The sequence below is a fragment of the Lycium barbarum genome, chromosome 11, assembly GCF_019175385.1.
Source record: "Lycium barbarum isolate Lr01 chromosome 11, ASM1917538v2, whole genome shotgun sequence".
In the NCBI taxonomy this organism is placed as follows: Eukaryota; Viridiplantae; Streptophyta; class Magnoliopsida; order Solanales; family Solanaceae; genus Lycium; species Lycium barbarum.
The window spans coordinates 121860717-121880272 of record NC_083347.1 but is presented as its reverse complement, the minus strand read 5'-3'; the positions used below and the strand labels follow the sequence as shown (position 1 = coordinate 121880272).

The following is a 19556-nucleotide window of genomic DNA, read 5'->3' as shown; positions in this document are numbered from 1 at the left end:
TTGCAGATGAAGAAGACAGTCAAATACCTAGTGCAGTGGTTACAAGACCCACTGAAGAAAAGGCATCCTGTGAGTCGACTTCTGATACACCTCAGTTGACTGATGTTACTATTGGAACAGTTCCAAATGAATGGAGAAGCTAACCTGACTATCCAAAGAAATTTGTTATTGGTGACATAAATGAAGGGATGAAAACTAGAGCATCTAGTAAAAATAATGTAAATCTGGCTCTTATCTCTCAACATGAACCAAAGAAAGTTGGTGATGCCTTAAAAGATGAACACTGGGTAAAAGCTATGGAAGAGGAACTTGATCAATTTGAAAAGAACAAGGTATGGAATCTAGTTCCCAAACCTGAAAATGCTTCTATCATTGGCACAAAATGGGTATACAGGAACAAGCTAAATAAGGCCGGAGAAGTAGTCAGAAACAAAGCCCGACTAGTTACTCAAGGATACTCACAACAAGAAGGAGTTGACTATGATGAAACTTTTGCTCCTGTTGCCAGGTTGGAATCCATTAGAATTTTTCTTGCGTATGCCTCTTTTAAAAAATTCAAACTTTTTCAAATGGATGTCAAAAGTGCTTTTCTAAATGGCTTCATTGAAGAAGAAGTGTTTGTCAAACAACCTCCAGGTTTTGAAAATCTAAAATTTTCCTATCACGTTTTTAAATTAAGTAAAGCTTTATATGGTCTTAAACAAGCCCCTAGGGCATGGTCTGATCGTTTAAGCTCATTCTTGGTAAGTCACGGTTTCTTCCGAGGAAAGATTGATATAACTCTTTTTATTAAACGATCCTCTTTAGGGAATCTCATTATACAGATATATATTGATGATATTATTTTTGGAAGCTCTAACCCTTCTATGTGCAAGGAATTTTTTGATCTTATGCAAAGCGAGTTCGAAATGAGTATGATGGGAGAATTAAAATTCTTCTTGGGACTACAAATCCATCAAACTGACAGTGGAGTATTTATATGTCAAGCAAAGTATGCCAAGGAACTCGTTCAAAAATTTGGAATGTTGACTCAAAAGCTATGGGAACTCCAATGAGTCCTACTTGTACTCTTGATAAGGATGAGACAGGAAAACCTGTTGATGAAACTAATTATCGCGGTATGATTGGATCGTTGCTTTACCTAAATGCTAGTCGACCAGATATTATGTTCAGTATATGCAGGTGTGCTAGATTCCAAGCTGCTCCAAAGGAATCTCATCTTACTGCTCTCAAGCGTATTATTAGATACCTTCATGGAACAACTAACTATGGTTTATGGTATCCTAACTCTAACAATTTTACACTTGAAGTTTTTTCAGACGCAGACTTTGCAAGTGATAAAGAGGATAGAAAAAGTACCAGTGGTACTTGCCAACTTCTAGGAAAATCTCTTATTTCCTGGAATAGCAAAAAACAGGGATTAGTCTCTCTCTCTACCACTAAGGCTGAATACATTGCTGTTGGTCAATGTTGCACACAGTTAATTTGGATGTCTTATCAATTAAGTGATTATGACTTGTTTTTTAAACCTATAAAGATTTTCTGTGATAATTCGAGTGCTATCTGTCTGTCCAAAAATCATGTGCATCATTCTAGGGCCAAGCATATAGATATTAAACATCATTTTATCATAAATTACGTTGCTCAGGGAGATTTTGAAATAGTTTTTGTTTACACCGAAAACCAGCTTGTTGATATTTTTACTAAACCTCTTCTTGAAGAACGTTTCTGCATGCTAAGAAAATCTTTGGGAATTATTGATCAATCTGTCTAATTTTTTTAGTAATCCGTGCCATAATTTTTGGCTATTCAAAATCCTTGCCATAAATTGTATTTTCATTCTCATGATGATCGTCCCATCTTCTCATGTTTTACTTTTTTACCTTCCCCATAAAATCTTTTCCTACATATCCCCATAAAATCTTTTCCCTTTCCCCTCTTCGTCTTCATCTTTACCCTTCCCGGCCAAACTCTCCTCTCTGTGTCTCGTCTCTTCAATGGCGAAAACTCAAAAAACCCACCTTCTCTCCACCCGCCAAAGTTCCAAGCTAAAGGAAATTGGTAAGAGCCTTTCTGCTGCTCCTCATGACTCAAACTCCAGCGACTCCTCTTCCTCTGACGCCTCTGACTCCGTTCCAATTTGCAATCTCGGCAAGCGAGCTTTTGCTGATGCTGCATGTTTAACCTCCTCAAAGAAACCCAAAACCATCACTGATAAACCCTTTGATCTTCACAAAAAAATTTGGGATGACCACCACCAAGAACTCTTCTTGTCTCTTGAAGACAAAACCATTGTATTTGGTAGGATTGTTGATCTTGACCATATGCTTTCTCTGTGTTGTAAGATAAAAAACTTATTTGTCTATCAAGGGTGGGAAATTTTTTCACAACCCCTCCTCATGTGTATGACACCCCTGTTCGTATGTTTTATGCAAATCTCCGGTCCTTTAAGGCTAAAGAACTCGAAACCATGGTCCTTGGTACCCACATTGTATTAAATTGCTCTATCCTTGATTCTATTCTTGGTTGCACCTGTACTGGGTTTTCCGAACTTCTAAAAAATTCTTGGCCTGAATCTCTTGAGGTTTTCTTTGATGATGTTAAGAAAACCCTTTCAAATTCCGCCTCTGTCCCTGCCCAAATTGGTCCGTCTAACATCTCTTTTGAGGCTCGTGTGTTAGCTCATATGGTTGCGACTACTATTGTTCCTCGTGCTGGGTCCTACTCTACTATCTCCCAATGTGATGCCATCTTTGCCTTTTTCCTTCTCTCCAAGAAGAAAATCAATTTGTCCTCCATAGTCATCAACTACATGATTGAGTGTATGTCAAATCCTTCTAGCCTCCCATATGGTATGCTCATCTCTCGCATCCTTGAAGTCCACAAAATTGACTTAGTCGACTATCCCATCACTCTCGTCAAGCAGTGTTACAACTCTAGGGAATTTGGTAGCATGGGGGTATGTCCTGAGCAATGACTCTTGGTGCTAAAGGAGGTCTATGAAGCATCTCAACCTGGTCCCTCGACCAAATGTTATGCAGACCTTCTCTCCAAATTGTCCTCTATGGATGAGAATATTGAGTCCATCAAAGACTTAATGGCATCCACTCTGTTTCAAGTCGAGAAAATTCGCGATACGATAAAGAAAACGGGTAATAATGTCTCTAAGCTGCGGGTTAAATTGGATGCTGTGATAAAGAAAGCTATCAAATTGTTTGCCAAGCTTCAAGCCAGTGTTGGTGCCATGCCTGAACGGCTCACTACTCCGTTTCCTGAAATAAAGGATGCTATTGTGAATACCTTGGCTTATTTCCTTCGTTGTCCCGTGTTCCGACGCTAGGAGTAGTTCTTTTAAATCTAGTTATCGTTTGGTCTATTTAAATAATGTTTTTTGGACCCTAAGGTCGTTTGTTTTGTTGCACTTTGGTTTACTCTTTTTGTGCTGTGTGGTTTACTCTTTCTGTGTTGTTTGTTTTCTAAGCCTATATATTATCTATGTATGTGCCTATATATTGTGTATGCGTCTATTTTTTTAGGGATGCCAAAGGGGGAGAAATAGACAGTCAACTGATCAAGCTAATCAGGGGGAGCATCCGCCACAGGGAAGTTGACTACATCTCATTCAAAATTGTCATCCTCAAAAAGGGGGAGATTGTTAGTTTCAATTTTTTATGATGACAATTTTATTTGTGCAGCTAAAATAACTGAATCGCACAAGGAACCAAAGAGCCCAAGGTAGCCCAAACGTGATGGGCTTATAAGAGTCAACTGTTCAGGGGGAGCTTGCAAGGACAAGTCAACTAATCAGATTAGATGGGCTTACACAAGTGAAATCAGACGAGATGGGCTTACACAAGTTGAACTCAGTGAAAAACTTCTCAGCCCTACAATTGGATACTGCGATATTATAGATATTGTGGGGATTGACAAGATACGCTCCAACAGTACAAAATCAGTTCAAGGAAGGAAAGAATATCTGCGCATTAAAGAAGGAGTATTCTGAGCATGTAACGATCTTGATGACTGATTAATGCGGCCTCATCACACAAGGAAAGAAGCAACAACTCCAGCCTTATTCTTGGAAATAGGATCACTAATTCCTTTTTCCAAGGATCAAATCCCTTGGGTTGATTTCTCTGCGTGAAGAGCCTGACCAGCCATAATAGGGCTGCTTCACAAAACCAACATATGCGAAGTCTCATTCCATAGTGCTCTGCTTTGCTTTTCATAAACATTATTTGTCTGAGTGATTTATAGTGTAAGAAAAAAGAAAAGAGAGTTATAATATAGCTCGTGAGGCTTTGTATCAAAAAGATTAAGAGTGATTTGAGTGTAGACGTAGGAACTCCATTGTACCAAATCTTTAAACAAAGTGCTGCAGAGAACACCCTTGCAACGCAAGGGGACTGGACTAGGATTCACATTGAATCTGAACCAGTATAAAATACCTGTGTCATTTATCTTCTGTACTTTACTTTAGCATTCTCTGACCAAACAGTCGACTACCGATTCAACCTAGTCGAGTAACAGATCGAAAAACTTACAATGCACCCCCCCCCCCCCCCCCACTTTCAACAAGTTCAGACATGAGGTTTTCAACAAACTTCTTGAGTAATTAAAAGTCAAGCCAAATGTACCTTGTTGTTAAATAAAACTAATAAACTTATTTTGCTTCGCGGTGTGGAAAACATTAGTAAATCCAAAATTATTATTTTTGTAAATATAATAGAGCACTTTCAGGTATATATATATATATATATAGAGAGAGAGAGAGAGAGAGATTGAAATCACAATTTTTTTTTATTAGATTTAAAGTTTCTATTGAACTGTAATTTTCCTTATCAACTTTTCTCATAAGAAATAAATTTAAAAGGTTTGATTGAAACCTTTCTGATTCTTATTTAAATAAGACAAACTTTTAGGAAAGTTACTTAAAACAATAGAAAGTAAAGGAGGGATATGAGAAAAATATTTAAAAGGTTTGAGTGAAACCTTTTTAATTTATTATTTTTATAAGAACAAACATTTAGAAAGAATACTTAAAACAATAGAAAGTAAAAAGGGAGGGCCTGTTAGCAACGTAAGTTCGCGGTGAGTTGTACTATAATGCTAACATTGAACACCCTTAACCATTGAGCTATAGCGCGTAATTGTTCAAGGGTGTTCATTGTCCGCTATATAACCAAATATTACAAAATTTCATCTATGTATTTGATATAATTTCCCGGCGAAGGGTGTTCGGATGACCACCCTTGGTATAGGGTGGCTCCGGCCCTAGCATGCGGGTAAAAACATTACCTACCAATTAGTAATTTTTTTTTTTATTACTCTTAGTTTGGGTGCACCTAGACTCAAGAGGATGGGTGAAATGTGTCGTATCGAATTTCGATAATCTCCTTAAATTTGCCTAACTTTTGTTTACTCGAACCTGCTTTTTGTATATATGTTTCTAGTTTAAACCACTAAAAACTGTAAACCGCAAATAAAATAAAGAGAGCGGGACTTTTACTCAGAAAACCACCCAGCTCATAAGGTGTAAGAACCATGACCGACATTAGTAAGATTTAACTCTAAATTTCACTGAAACAATGAGCCACAAATTCGGATGACAACGCTTGCAACCCAAGACTTTACTCATAGGCTTTCCTCAATCACTCGATTATTGCCCTCCACTTCAAGTCAACTCTGACTTGAAGCAAATTGTTTTCTCAACCCAAAATGTGATAATCTATAACAGCTTCCAATCAACAAAAGGTTACAATTAAAAAATCCAATTATAATTAAACTAGAATTGGACTCGATGAAATACAACAATAGAGAGGGACTGCGTATTATATTTTACTAAATTGATACCTAAATCGCATATCCTAGGACAAGAAGTAAGTATATGCCAAACGCCAATAAGACTAACCCAACAGCTAGATATTCTCTCAAATTTATAGCTTCTGCACAAGTCATGGTCTCAATCTTCAAAGATCTCTGGCCTTTTTCCCTTTTGTGATATATCATGCTGCTATGTGGCTCATATATAAGAGAAATTGATCTTTTTTCTTTAGAAGTAAGACACTTCACTACTATAAAAACAATTATTAGCCACGGATAAATTCTGTAGCTAAACAACAAAATCCGTCGGTAATCCTATTTAAAGATGAATTAGCGACAGATTAGAGAAAAAAATATGTTAGCTACGAGCAAATTAACAATGAATTAGAAAATAAATTCGTGGCTAACTTCAATCTTTTGTTGTGCTTCTTTATACTGGTTAACGTTTCAGAATGACTTGTTAAATGTTGACACTAGTTTTTTTTTTTTTTTTAAAATAAAATGTGCAAAAAAATCATAGTAAAGAAAGATTGAAATTGTTAAATATTGATGGCATTATTCTTTTTTCAAGACAGAGTAAATAGTAGTAGAGTTAATTACAAACATTATTGTCATTGAAAACATAAATATGTAAATAATAAGGAGATCTCTTTACCTGCTTTAAGTTTTTAGATGAGAAGATCATACAACCATCCGTTATAAAAAAAAAAAAGATTCATGTGTTTGCCTATGAACTATCACGTATTCATGTGAAAGAGTGTAAATATTTAAGACATAATTAACTAAATAATAGTGTGCTCTCTTTAACAGCTTAATTAATCATTTAGACGAAATGGTTGCACACTTCAATATTGTATCAGAGAAGGCTTGGTTCGAGTATCAGTGTCAACCTATAGTAAAAAAAGTACATGCTTCGCCCATGCAAAAGGAATCATGTCTGCACATGAAGGTAGTATTGATGACATATTTAACTACATAATATTATACTCTCTCTAATTGATTGCACTTTTAAATGAGATGGTTGCACATTTTAGTTTTAATATCGAAGTAGATTTATTTCATGTCTCACCGTAATCCATTATCAATTTTTTTTTTACATGATTGGCCCACGAAAAAAAAATATGTCTGAATGTGAAAGGGCACATTGAAGATATAATTGACTAAATTAAAAGAAGATGTGTTCTTTAAAAATTTAAAATTTTAGATGAGTTATAATAAGTTCCAATATCATATTCCTACAAGATTTTACTCAAAATATTTTCACTACATTATACTTTGCTTGTGGATAGCCATTTGAAGTGCTTTAGTCAAAGATTTTACATCCAAATTAGTTTCATTTTCAGCTTCCACAATAGCTTCCATCCCAAAGAAGTACTTCCTTGTAACCCTAGCTTGCACAACACTTAGTTTCATCTCTTCAAACGCCTGCAAAATTGATACTAGCACATCTTTCTCCTTTTTGCAAGTCACTTTCACCAAAAATCTTGTCCCAATAAGCTTCTCCACCTTCACTTCCTATTTTACAAAAGCACAAAATTTCCTCGATAAGACCAAAAGAAAAAAAAAACATTTTACAAGATCACATTATTTCATTTTAGTCTATTAAAAAAAGAACGATAACTTTCTATATTTGGAAATTTCATATCTTTAAACGTTCCATTTTATCCTCAAATGATATGTTCTCAGGATAGAACTACAGTTTTATCTACCGATTTGAAAGAATTCACTAATTTTGGCCCAGGATTTGTATTTGTATTAATGATTCACTCAATCTGTATAAATAATTTATTAGAACCAGGTTATAATCTGCCTTTTGTAGAACCAGAACCCTTAAATTCAAAATTCTGGCTGACTCTGCATGATCTAGCTAAAAAATGTCATTGTACGTCTAACGCCACAAGTTCTAAAGATACTTTTCGTCGTACCTGATTTCTTTTTTCTGTCTTAAATTTCATATCCATTCAAACACGATAATAAAAAATGATATGAAAGAAAGAAGTGAAAAAGTAAACACAAGTAAAGAGATAGATAGAGAGAGAGAGTGTGTGTGTGTACTTGGACATGGTTTAAGAAGTTGTGATACTCTCTTTGGATAGCTTCTAGCTGGAGTCTCAGCTTGATGATGTAAAGGAAGGCATCCAAAATTATAGAGCTCTTTTTAACCTTTAGAAACAAAACAAACAAAACATGATTTTAGTAACTTCTTTACTTTTTTTTTTGTACCCATGTTTTTGAAACTTTAAAGGGATATATTAAAGGAAAGATAAAAAAGTGTAACAGAATATTGGTATTACTGATTTGGAGTTAGTAAGTGTTCGTAATTGGTGAAGCTTACTGTGATCAACCATTTTTCTTTGCACCCTTCTTGATGATGCCATCTCTCTCTATTTTTTTCTTTTTTTGGTCTCTCTTATTAGTATGTTGACGGTAAGAATGAACAAAGGGAGTGAAAAGAAGAGGTTTTTATAGACGGAAATGATGTAATAGGTGATCACGGAATGTTAAGATATGTGCTGACATACTCTCTTTTTTCATCTCTAGGTTGTTTTTTCCCTGTTTGGTATCCATGCCCAGTTAATTCAGATTCGCGTTACACAAAATTCATTAATAAGGATAGGCTTTCTATTGGGACATTTTTCATTTTAGGGCTCGAACTCGAGATCACTAATACTCTTTCCATCTCATAAAAAGTGTTACCTTAGTCAAAAAAATTTGTCTCATGATAAGTATCACAGGAAACCAAGACATAAAATAAATTGACTAGTTTTTTCCAATTCTACCCTTAGACAAAAAAGACAAGTTAAAGTAACATCTAAATGATGATTGGAAAATCCACATAGTAACTTGGTATTGTTGGATTTCCAATGTCAAAAGAATTAAAACTTATGCATGCTCTAATCAAGAAGAAAAAGTAATTTGTTTTTGTTATATAGGGGTAATTTGGTAAATTTCACATTGCATTATTGATTTCTTAATATACATGTTTTAGGCTAAGATGATACTTATTATGGGACAGAAGAAGTGTAGTTAATAATGGAGAAATCCCATCCATTCTACTACAACTTATGGTGTCTCTAGGTTGTCATCCTCCTTTAGTTAATCTCTATATTGTGTGATTCCACTTATTTTTAATCTGTAAGAAGAAGATTGATCTTTAGAAACAATTTAATTTCTAACTTCTAATGTATTCTTAATGCATAAGTTTTTATAGCCATGCAACATTTTGCATATTTAAAATTGTAACTTTTTTTAAAAAAAACAATTCTTAAATTTGGTACCGTAAGATTTAGAATTAAAATTGAATAAAAATACTGATCAATAGCTGAAAATTGCAAAAGATATATACTAGCTCGCTCCATTCCGATTTCTGGATGAGTTTAAGAAAAAATAGACTTTTGAAACTTATGACTCAAGATAGACCACTAAAATCATGTCATTAAAGATCAAAGTGAGAAATTTAAACTAAATTAAATTTAAATATAAAAACCATACTCCTTTTTAGATTGACAAATAAATATTTTCATGAAAAAGAAGCCAAGTTAAAAGACAGACCAACGGATAGTAACTGGCAAATCGGCTAATATGGAATCAGTAGAAAAGGACGGATAGGAATGACAAATGCCAAATAACAAGACATCTTTCTGAATCCAGGTTAGGACCTGCAGCCTTATACCATTTGCTTCTTTCATCCCTTTCCTTTGGTTCTTGCTTGTTTTTTCTTTCTTTTTCATTTTTTTAACTTTTATTTTTTATAATAAAAAAATGATGGTGTTTGGCTTAACTTGTTGCACCTTGAATATTTACAGTATATCGATTTGTTACATTCCATTAATACCACTACAAAAAAACAGGAGTTAGCTATGGACTTCATCGCTGATCTATCGCTAAATTGTCGTAGCTAATAAAATCTTTTGATAATTTGTCACTAAAAAGGATTAGCAATGATTTTTTTTTTTTTAAATTTAGCTACAGAATTTATCCGTCACGAATTCCTACTTTTGAGTGGTTTACAAGTACTCAGGGGCCGATCCATCTTAGACTAAGCGGTGTCACTCGAAATCATTAGGTTGGGAAATTTTACATCTTGTCCTTTAGTGGGCGATAAAGAGCTAAAAAAAGAGAATAGGCTCACGCTCATGGCATATGGGCCCGAAGGTAAAAGAGTCGGGACCCCTCCCGTAGGCGAGATGTACGTGAGGAAATCACCAATACGAAAATATTATCTTTCTGTTTTGCAGTAGTAGTCATCACGAGAGCAATCAAGCATCCCCCAATGGCTGGACTTCATTTTGTCTTCCACCAAACTAGTCTTTTTTTGTAGGTCACATGCCCTGCCAATTAAAGCTCTTTCTGTTTTACTCAATGTTCTTTTCAGATATGTCTCACCAGCGTGGTATTCTCTCGCAATTCAAAAACCTCACTTTCTAACCATGTCCATGCACCTAAGTCTTTCTTCTTCTTCTCATCACGGCCTAACCTCATGTCACTTATTATTTGTTTTGGTCTAATGAACCTTACAAAATTTATTTCTTGAGTTTAGAATTTAGAATCCAACAACAAGAACAACATATTAGTGTAATCCACAAGTAAGGTCTGAAACGGGTAGAGTATACACAGATCTTACCTCTACCGTGGGAGATAGAGCGAGAGTCTGTTTCCGATAAATCCTCGGCTCAAGAGAAATCATATCAAAGCAGGTCAATGAAGAAACCATGATAAGATTCCATAAACAACATGACAAAGCATTATGTAAAAGCAGCAGTAACTGCAACAAAATAGTACGATAATTGAAGTACAAGAAACATCAAATAGTAACCGAAACCAATTTAGATTTAGAATTCATAAGTTTCATATACTAACTCTGCCTCTACTAATTTTTACTTAAATTGTCATATGCATTATTAAATTTTCAGAAGCTTCCTAGTCTAAATTTCTTCCAGTCACTTACCTTGACCTTCCCTAGTCAATCCGTCCTTCGCCAAAGGTGTCATAATTTTCTTTTTAATACTCTTTCAACATTGTCCTTGATTATACACATACGAGCTCCTATAATTGTTAGTTGTCATACATAAATTGGGACAAAGAAAAATACGCAGTACTCCTGGTAAATATGGTAGTGGTACTCTCAATAATGTAGACTATGGAACAAAAATAGTAGTGTCCATAATTGTCCTTTTGTTATTTCTCTTTCCTTCATTCCCTTTAGATAGAAAAAAGCCAAAAACACAGAACCGTATTTAGTTGATAGCTATGACAAGACATGTCTCTCCCTTTGCATTCTTATTTCTTGTTCACAGGCGTGCATATATGATCTGAGAATTACAAACACATACAAAAGCAAAAACAAAAAAGGCAAACTGGATTTTAGTCGTTACATACTTCCTTAAATCACTCTTTTCAGCTTTGTTCTTTAGTGTTATACTCCATATGTTATAAACCTCTTTCTAAGTGTAGGCAGAGTCCTTTTCTGTCTACTCATTTCTTGCTACTTCAATGTAGCCTTGTCTCCTTCTCCTTGACATGTCTTTCTCTCTAGCTTCTTAAAAATAAAAAGAATGAAAGAAAGGGAACCAAAAAAATTGAATAGTTACAAGGGAAGTTTAGTTGATTCACGTGATAAAGTGAAAACATACTAGTATGTTTGTAACCTTGTCAGATCCTTCAAAAGTAGATTTGGCAGGAATTCGCTAGCATTTTTGGAAAGCCAGAGCAACATAGTTTGTCACTGCTAGAAAAAATGACAAAACAATGGTTCCTTATGTTTGGGGTAGGTTTCAAATATTTTCTTGAATATATTCTTGAGCAATTTTTTATCCTTTAAGTTTGTCAAATTAATAACTTTCAGTCTCCATCAAATATTTAACAGATTTTAATTAACTATTAAAATTGACGCTAATTGTGAAAAAGACTTAACTAGAAATACTATGAAAGTACCGTCAAATCTCAAAAACTATAAACTTCAAGTGCATTTGTTGGAAGTTTGCTTACACAACTGCCAAGCTTCACACAATATTTAATTTGTAACTTCGGACATGAAATTTTACAACTTCAGTCGCATATGTATGAAGTTATTTACGAAGTGGCTAAACTAATAAAAAATGACAATATAAAAATTTCTTGCATTGACGATGCGGGTACCAGACACCAGATGGGAAACCAAAAAAAAAAAAGACGATGTATGTAGCGTAGGCTCTCTGATTAATGACTTGTGTTGCTTCGTTCAACAATGTGGAAATGAAGAAACGTAGGGCAATTCTCCTTTGGTAGGGCAATTCTCCTTTAGCAAGAAAAAATTAACTCATGTATAATTAAGCATATGTATCAATCTTGCTAAAGGAGAACACCCTGTGTTTCTTGTGCTCCATATTATTCTTCAAGTCTTGAAATTTCCTTGACATACTTCAGATATGTTCAGCGTAATTTATAGTCACTTGATATTCGCATAATTCATTTGGATATGCTGAAGAAACGAAAGACATGTAATGCTGTGGCTGTTCTCTTTGTTAAAAGTGTCTTTAATATAATTTTCTTGATTATTCTCTCTGTTCATTGAAAAGATGCTGAAGAAGGCGCACATGTTTCGTTCAAACTAGTCCTATTTTGTTCCCCTCGCTCTAATAATGTACAGTTGAACCTCTCTATAACAGCATCATTGGATCTGAATTTTTTGGGCTGTTACACACCTATATAAAGCATTGACATTTAAATAATATTTTATTGTTATATACAAAAAAAGACGCATAGAATCTAATTTTTCACTTTTAATTGCTAGATTCTAAGCTTAATCACACTTTGTATAAGGAAAGAAAATATTTTAATAATGAAAATATATATACATATTCATATGATAATCTTTGTCGCAAATAGTGCATTAAAGGATCAAATATTTGGTCAAAATCTCTACATTTATTATTGGTAATCACAAATATTCTATTTTTATAAAAATGGTTAAGTGTTATATTACCAAAAAAAGAAGATAGTTGTTATATGAGGGGTAATTTTACAAAGAGTGTACTGCTATAAAATTGGTTGTTGTTGTTATAAGTAAATTGTTGTTATAGAGAAGTAAAATATAATATAAAAAATGGGATCCGAAAAAATTGGGCTATTATAGAGAGATGTTGTTAAATGCGGATGATGTAATAGAGAGGTCTGACTGTATATCTTGCATGGATCACTTCAAATGAAATATGTATGCAAAGGTTATTAAATGGCGAATTCACAATTTTTAGTATATGGGTTCTGGATTTTAGAAAAGGTAACTTACTAGATTCTTAATAAATTGGAGATATGACCGTTGACCAACGACTAGAACATGGATAAATTCAATTTGCCCATGCCCCCTCCAAAACTATTTTCGCTTCTACCCCCACCGGCTGAAAATATTTACTCGACATACCCCTCAGCCAAACCCCTTCTTCTTGGTGATACCATCGGAGTATATTTATATATCACGATGATATCATTGAGGACTAAGAGAATGACTTGGGAAAACATCACTAATTTCCCCCAAAATACAAAATATTTACTCACCCATGCCCCCTCTCAAACTATTTTCGCTTCTACCCCCACCAACTAGAAATATTTACTCGACATTACCCCCCCCCCAGCCAAACCCCTTCCTCTCGGTGATACCATCTCAGCATATTTATATATTACGATGGTATCATAAAAGACTAAGAGAAGGACTGAAACAGTCCTCGATGATATCATCTCAGTATATTTATATATTATGATGGTACATGATCCCGAGGAGTGTCTCATTGAAGGACTGAAACAGTTCTTCAATGAGCTAGTTACACCTCTGCATAAGTGTCAGAATGATTTATGATGATGACATATATTCTTATCAAAATACTACAAAATTCTGTTTGCTTCAAATTAGATGGTCGACGAATAATTTCTACAATGACCACCTTGGCTTCCTCTTATGTCCCAAGGCAAAATGCCACAGTAACAATGAAGTAGAACCAATATTGGCTATCTTTAATGGGCATAAACTTGTGAAAGAATTATTAAAGTTATGCCGGACCCGACATACTTATGCCAAGTCTGTCCATAAGACATAAGTATGCCAGGTCCGGCATAACTTTGGTAATTCCTTCACAAGTGTATGTTGGTGGGGGCATAGCGAAATTTAAACTCTGACTTGCGATTTTTTTAAAAAAAAATTTGACTGTACGTGGGTTCGAACCTGGAACCCATGGATTATAGCCGAAGGGCAAAATTTAAAGATTTCAAATATATGGGGGGCAAAATTTAAAGACCACCCCAAAAGAAGGGCAATTCTGCGAATTGCCCAACTAGATGTGTGAGCGGTATGTATAGGGTATTTGCCCTTCTAAATTCAACCGTGGAGGTGTTATTGGGATTGTAAAGCCCAAAAAGACAAAACCGTGAGGCCCAAGGTCTTGAGGTTGGACCAAAATGAACAATATGCGTGTCATTTGCACTTTTGTCCATGTTTTGTGCCGGTCTTTAATTTTGTCCCTCGAAATTAATATTTTTTGCGGGGCATAAGTGTTATACCCCATTTTAACCGGGTCGAAGCGGAGTACAACATATTGGAGATTCCTAATTATTTTGTTTTAAGGAGTCGCCACCTAATTAATTTAACGGTGAATTAGGACACCTAGAGGTTAACTAAGGCAAAGTTAAAACTAAACCTCAATTGATAGTCTGCTTAACCAATGTGATTCCAGGTAAGGGCTCTATATTATCCTAAAGGGAAGGGATTAGGCATCCTTTAGAATCCGTTAACTTACGATTATCCGACCAAACTTAGGTTAATTAATTAATGCTTAAATAAGATGCCTGAAATTTAAGAAATGGGGCTAGGAAATGTTGCTAAGATTTTTAAGAAAATATAAGAATGTTGCTTAAGATAGGATTTAGAAAGAATATAATAATCCGCATAAAAATAAAATTTTAAATGCCTTTTAAAATAAGACTTATAAAAGTTGCTAGGGCTTTAAATAAAAATACTATTTAGAGTGGGATTTGTAGAAATTATAATAATTTGCATAAAAGGAAACTTCAAATGCCATTTAAAATAAACTTATAAATGTTGCGAAACTTTAGATAATAATGCTATTTAAAAAAATATGATTGCTTAAAATATATAAGTATAAAAAATGTGAATTTGTGCAATGTTTAATAAATATTTGAAATAACTGAAATGCCAGGATATTGATTAATTTTAGGAGTATAAAAATACGAAAATAGCTAATAAAAACTCTCTTTATCCTTTTCATTACTTCTTATTAACTGTGCTTCGCTAAAATTTTATGATTGATTCAAACTTGAAGAGCTATTTATAAAATATACTTGAATTTATGTTTACATATTAGTGACGTTTTGGAATTTTCTAGGATAATAAGAATAAAATATGATTCTCTTAACTCGAAATATAAAGTTGTGCTGTTTTGCAAATCAATCATTCCAAATAAAATAATATTAGACATTATAAATAGTTTTAACACATAAAAAAATAGACTTATGGAATTGATTGTTAATCTTCTTTAATCTAACTACCCATTGCTAAACTATTCATACTAATTTCCAATAATTCATCTAAGCCAAGGGACAACAGAATAAGGAAAAAGTGTTAGTCAAATAATATACAAGTTAAAGGCATAAAATAAAGCAGAGGCATAAATAAAGTTAAATGGGCTCAGCCCATTTTTTAGGACTGCTGCTGTTGGGAATGGGCTCAGCCCATTTTAAAGCTGCTGCGAACTGTTCATGCTTATTGGGCTTTGGCCCAAAATTTCTTTTTCCGCTGTAGACTGTTGCTGCCGTATGGGCCTCGGCCCAACATTATTTTTTATGCAACTGATACGGCTGACTCGATAAAGAGTTTCGTTGGGCTTTAGCCCAACATTGAATGCAGAAGAAGGACGAGTCCCTCGGACTCATATGCGATGGTCATGCATAAAACGGAAAGAAAAGAATTAGTACATAATCAAAGAATAGGGTCGAAACATACGAACTGTAAACTAGGAAATAGATCAATAGGTTGTACATATACCACGTGTATCAAGAATGAAATAGAGGCAGGGAGAAAAAAAGAAAGGCTTCAGAATAATTCAGGCAACCCACGGAAGGCTCAAATCAAATAAGTCACTTAAAATCAAATTCAGACTGGCCCAATATGAACTGAAAGTTTAGTACGTAAAGGAGGCCCAATAATAAATAACTAACAAGACTTGACCCAACTGCATGCATAGACTACAAATTTGTACTTGTACCAATGCTCTACCTGATTCATGCCAAATACACAAGTTCCCTTATGCTAACAGTGTGCGGGACTGCCTATATCTGGTATATTCAAGTATATCCGTGGTATACTTGCTCGTAAATCTACAACCAGACCCACATAGAGGAGGGGGAAGAAAGAAAGAAAAAAAAAGGCGAAGCAACAATTCCGATTCCTAGTAGCTGTTAGGCAAATTAATCTCAGTTACTCAAAACATGACACATAATTTCGAGGTATTACCATCCCAACAGAATCACTATAGCAGCAGTCTCAAAAGACTGCTGACTTCCAATTCACAAAAAAAAGTGATCTTCTTAAAATCTTTGTGGGTATTTAAACCAGTCACCAGGTCCTATGTATTAAACTTATTTTTTACTTAACAAACTTTCAGATAAGCACATAAAAATCTTTTATGCGACCACTGCAAGTTCAAATGAGGACACAATGACTTGTGCTTTTGACACACACACACACAAGCAAAGTCTACAGACCAACAACCAGACATTGTTAACTTGAAAGAAATCTAAACGAGGCAGCAGCCATGTGAAACAAGTTATGCTCTTAGGAAATATATCAAATCAGCTTTTCAGACACCAACCAATTGACTATTCATGCCTTCGATATCGAATCTGTTTCAGTGTCAGTGAATGCCAACAGTATGGTCGTATGTTTATCATCACTCAAGAAAACAACAAAGGAATGAAAAATCTAGACATCAGGTGCATGACTGAAGCAGACAACATCACTGATCAAGATGAGGTGCCCTAGAGGCCATGTGATTCACACAGACAAACACACAGCATGCATACTGTTGGAATAGAAGCTGAGGGGAGGAAAGCATTCAAGAGGACCCATATCAAGAGGAAACAAAGTTATCATATGAATATTACAAGGTAACTTGGGCTCAGGAAAATGCATAAGCATGCAACAAACATAATCAAAGAGGACAAGCAGCTATAAGCAATGCATGAGAACATACTAAACTTAGTTGAAGTCATCAGGTGAGATATTTTCAGCATGAAGTGAAATAACAGGCTATGGTTGGTGAAAAACTGAGTTACTGTGAAAAGACAAGATAAGGACATCCTGGCAGTCTATATCAATGACTGTCTCAAGCCAAACTCAACATACCAAAGCAAATACAAAGCACAATTACATGCATAACCAAAACACTTTCTCAGAGTCAAAGTAAACTTATTAAACTGTATGCAACATCTTATAGGTTGGTTTAGCTGGTCAACTTCAATTCTAAAATGGTTCCCTGAATTTGACACAATTTACATATACACCATATTTTAAAAGTTAACAGTTTCCACTTTTAACTTGGAACAAACTTTTGACTCTGAATCTAGTCTTCAAACTGGCCTTGACAAACTAATCCTTATTTTCTTTAACAGATCTCTCAAATGCATTTGAGCATATTATTACCAGTTTAATAAGTCTTCATTTTCCTAACTCATCTTAAACAAACACAATAGCATATTTGTCAAGAAAGGAAAGGAATACAATAAACCCTTTAATCAATTTAACCTTATGCTTAAACATACACTAGCTCATGGATTCTTGGTAATATTTGGCATCCTTTTATGATAGTGAGAAAGAGCCCACGATTCTTGCTAATGATGTTAATCAGTTCACAAGTGGCATAACTTAATGACGCATACACAGCTAATGATATCAACATAATTAGATAGACTGTGAGCCTTAAACATGCAAGATTAAGCCATTTAAGTATGCAAATATGATCCTTGAAGCTGATATAGGCGGATAGCGTATCATCTTGAGGGATTAATTTGAATTCAACTAATCACAGGGAACCAAGTCTGTACGAAAACTTATCAAATAATATAGGACTTCACAGAGATGAAATGAACACTAGCTAATCTTTTAACAAAACATGCCCTTGAAACACCGGATGGATCTAAACTGGCTTACAAAGCCAACATACTCACAGAATTAAACCAAACAAAACAGGTCATGCTTAATTCGACCAGAATAATTACGAATAAAATTGAAACGAAAACAAAAAATACAATTAAGCCAACCAATCGACAAAGACAGTTTAAAACATTCCAGCGGTCACTAAAATAACTTTAAAAGGAGGGAATTTACCTTCTTCGGGTGCAGCGAAGTGGGTACGAGTCCTAGATTCACACCCGAACACTTCAAAACTCGATTCCCAGAGATAAAAAGGACTGATAAAACTGAATTTTGCTTAGGAGGTTTTTTTTAGCGACAAAAACGAAAGCTTTCAATTTCTATAGAATTTTTTGGGCTAAAGAACTCAATTTTTTCAAGGGATTTTGTATGGCTCCGAATTTCCTCTTCGGGAATCTCTTCACTCCCCCCCCCCCCCCCCCCCCCCCGCTACTGACTTAGGAAAACATTATTTATAACATCAATCTTAGGTTTGAACTAGGCTTTTCGTCCGAAAAGGAAGAGAGAGAGGAGCGTGGGGGGGGGGGGGGGGGGGGGGGGGGGGACAATATGAAGTGGGAAGTGACAGACGGAGTGGGGAACAGAGTATGGTGGAGTGGAGCGGCAGGGGGAATGGGGGTGTCAGAGAGGTATGGGCGACGATGGGAGGGAGAAGAGAGGCGGAGAAAGAACGAAGGAGAAGAGAGGCGGAGAAAGAACGAAGGAGAAGAGGCGAAAAATGAAGGGAACCTAAAAGGTTTCCCTTATTTCTGAACGGAAATGGGTTGGACCGGTCCATTTATGGACTGGGTAAAATTAAAAGAGTGGGCTAGGGAATTAAAAACATGGACTGGTCTAAAACTTGAGATAAAAAATATGGGCCGGCCCAAAAATATTTAGGAGTCAATTGGACTTTGATTTGGAGTCCGATAAATACGGACCGAATGCACGAAATAGTTTGGCTTCTAAATTTAAATAAAAGACCTGTTTAAACAACTTGTGTTAAAATATTGCTCGATATGAAATATGCAATCCTTAATGCTCAGATAAAAAAATGGCGTTGTAATAGCCGTGCAATAATATTTCGAAAATCCACAGTAAATAAACAATATTATTTAATTATGCAAAGATAAATGCGATGCGTGTGCGTAAGCTGGTAAAATGCCGAAATGATAGAAATTGCGAATAGTAATAATAATAATAATAATAATAATGATGGCTAGTGACTGTAATAGAAAAATGAACGCCGGTATTGATAAGAGGCTAGTAATTATAGTAAAATACAATATATATATTTGTTTTAATTTTCCAAAAATATTAGAAGCGTAAATAGGTATTTCGGAGGAGAGACGGGACAAAATTGGGTGTCAACAATAAGTATATATTTTCTCATCATAACATACCATAAGTTATGCCCGCGCTCTTAAAGAATTTATGCCCGACTAGGCATAAATTTGCTTTTGAAAGGCAAACGTTAAAGACCAACCCATTTGTAAGACAAATAATGCAATTTCTTCATAATATGTACTTTGACGGTTGTGCCCCAATCATTGCCTCT

At 34.9% G+C, this 19556-nt stretch overlaps 2 protein-coding genes across 2 annotated transcripts; one reads left to right on the top strand and one right to left on the bottom strand.

Moving 5' to 3' along the window:
• The first annotated feature begins 1051 nt into the window (after positions 1 to 1051).
• LOC132620248 (secreted RxLR effector protein 161-like) lies at positions 1052 to 1774 on the top strand. The gene has a single exon (XM_060334927.1). The coding sequence runs from the start codon at positions 1052 to 1054 to the stop codon at positions 1772 to 1774; it is 723 nt and encodes a 240-aa protein (XP_060190910.1).
• A 5229-nt stretch (positions 1775 to 7003) lies between these two features.
• On the bottom strand, positions 7004 to 8249 carry LOC132618085 (uncharacterized). The gene is made up of 3 exons (XM_060333139.1): positions 8118 to 8249; positions 7879 to 7986; positions 7004 to 7338 (listed from the first exon to the last, which is right to left on the bottom strand). Exons 1-3 carry the CDS (start codon positions 8199 to 8201, stop codon positions 7087 to 7089), a joined length of 444 nt encoding a protein of 147 aa, XP_060189122.1. The 5' UTR covers positions 8202 to 8249; the 3' UTR covers positions 7004 to 7086.
• Between the last annotated feature and the right edge of the window lie 11307 nt (positions 8250 to 19556).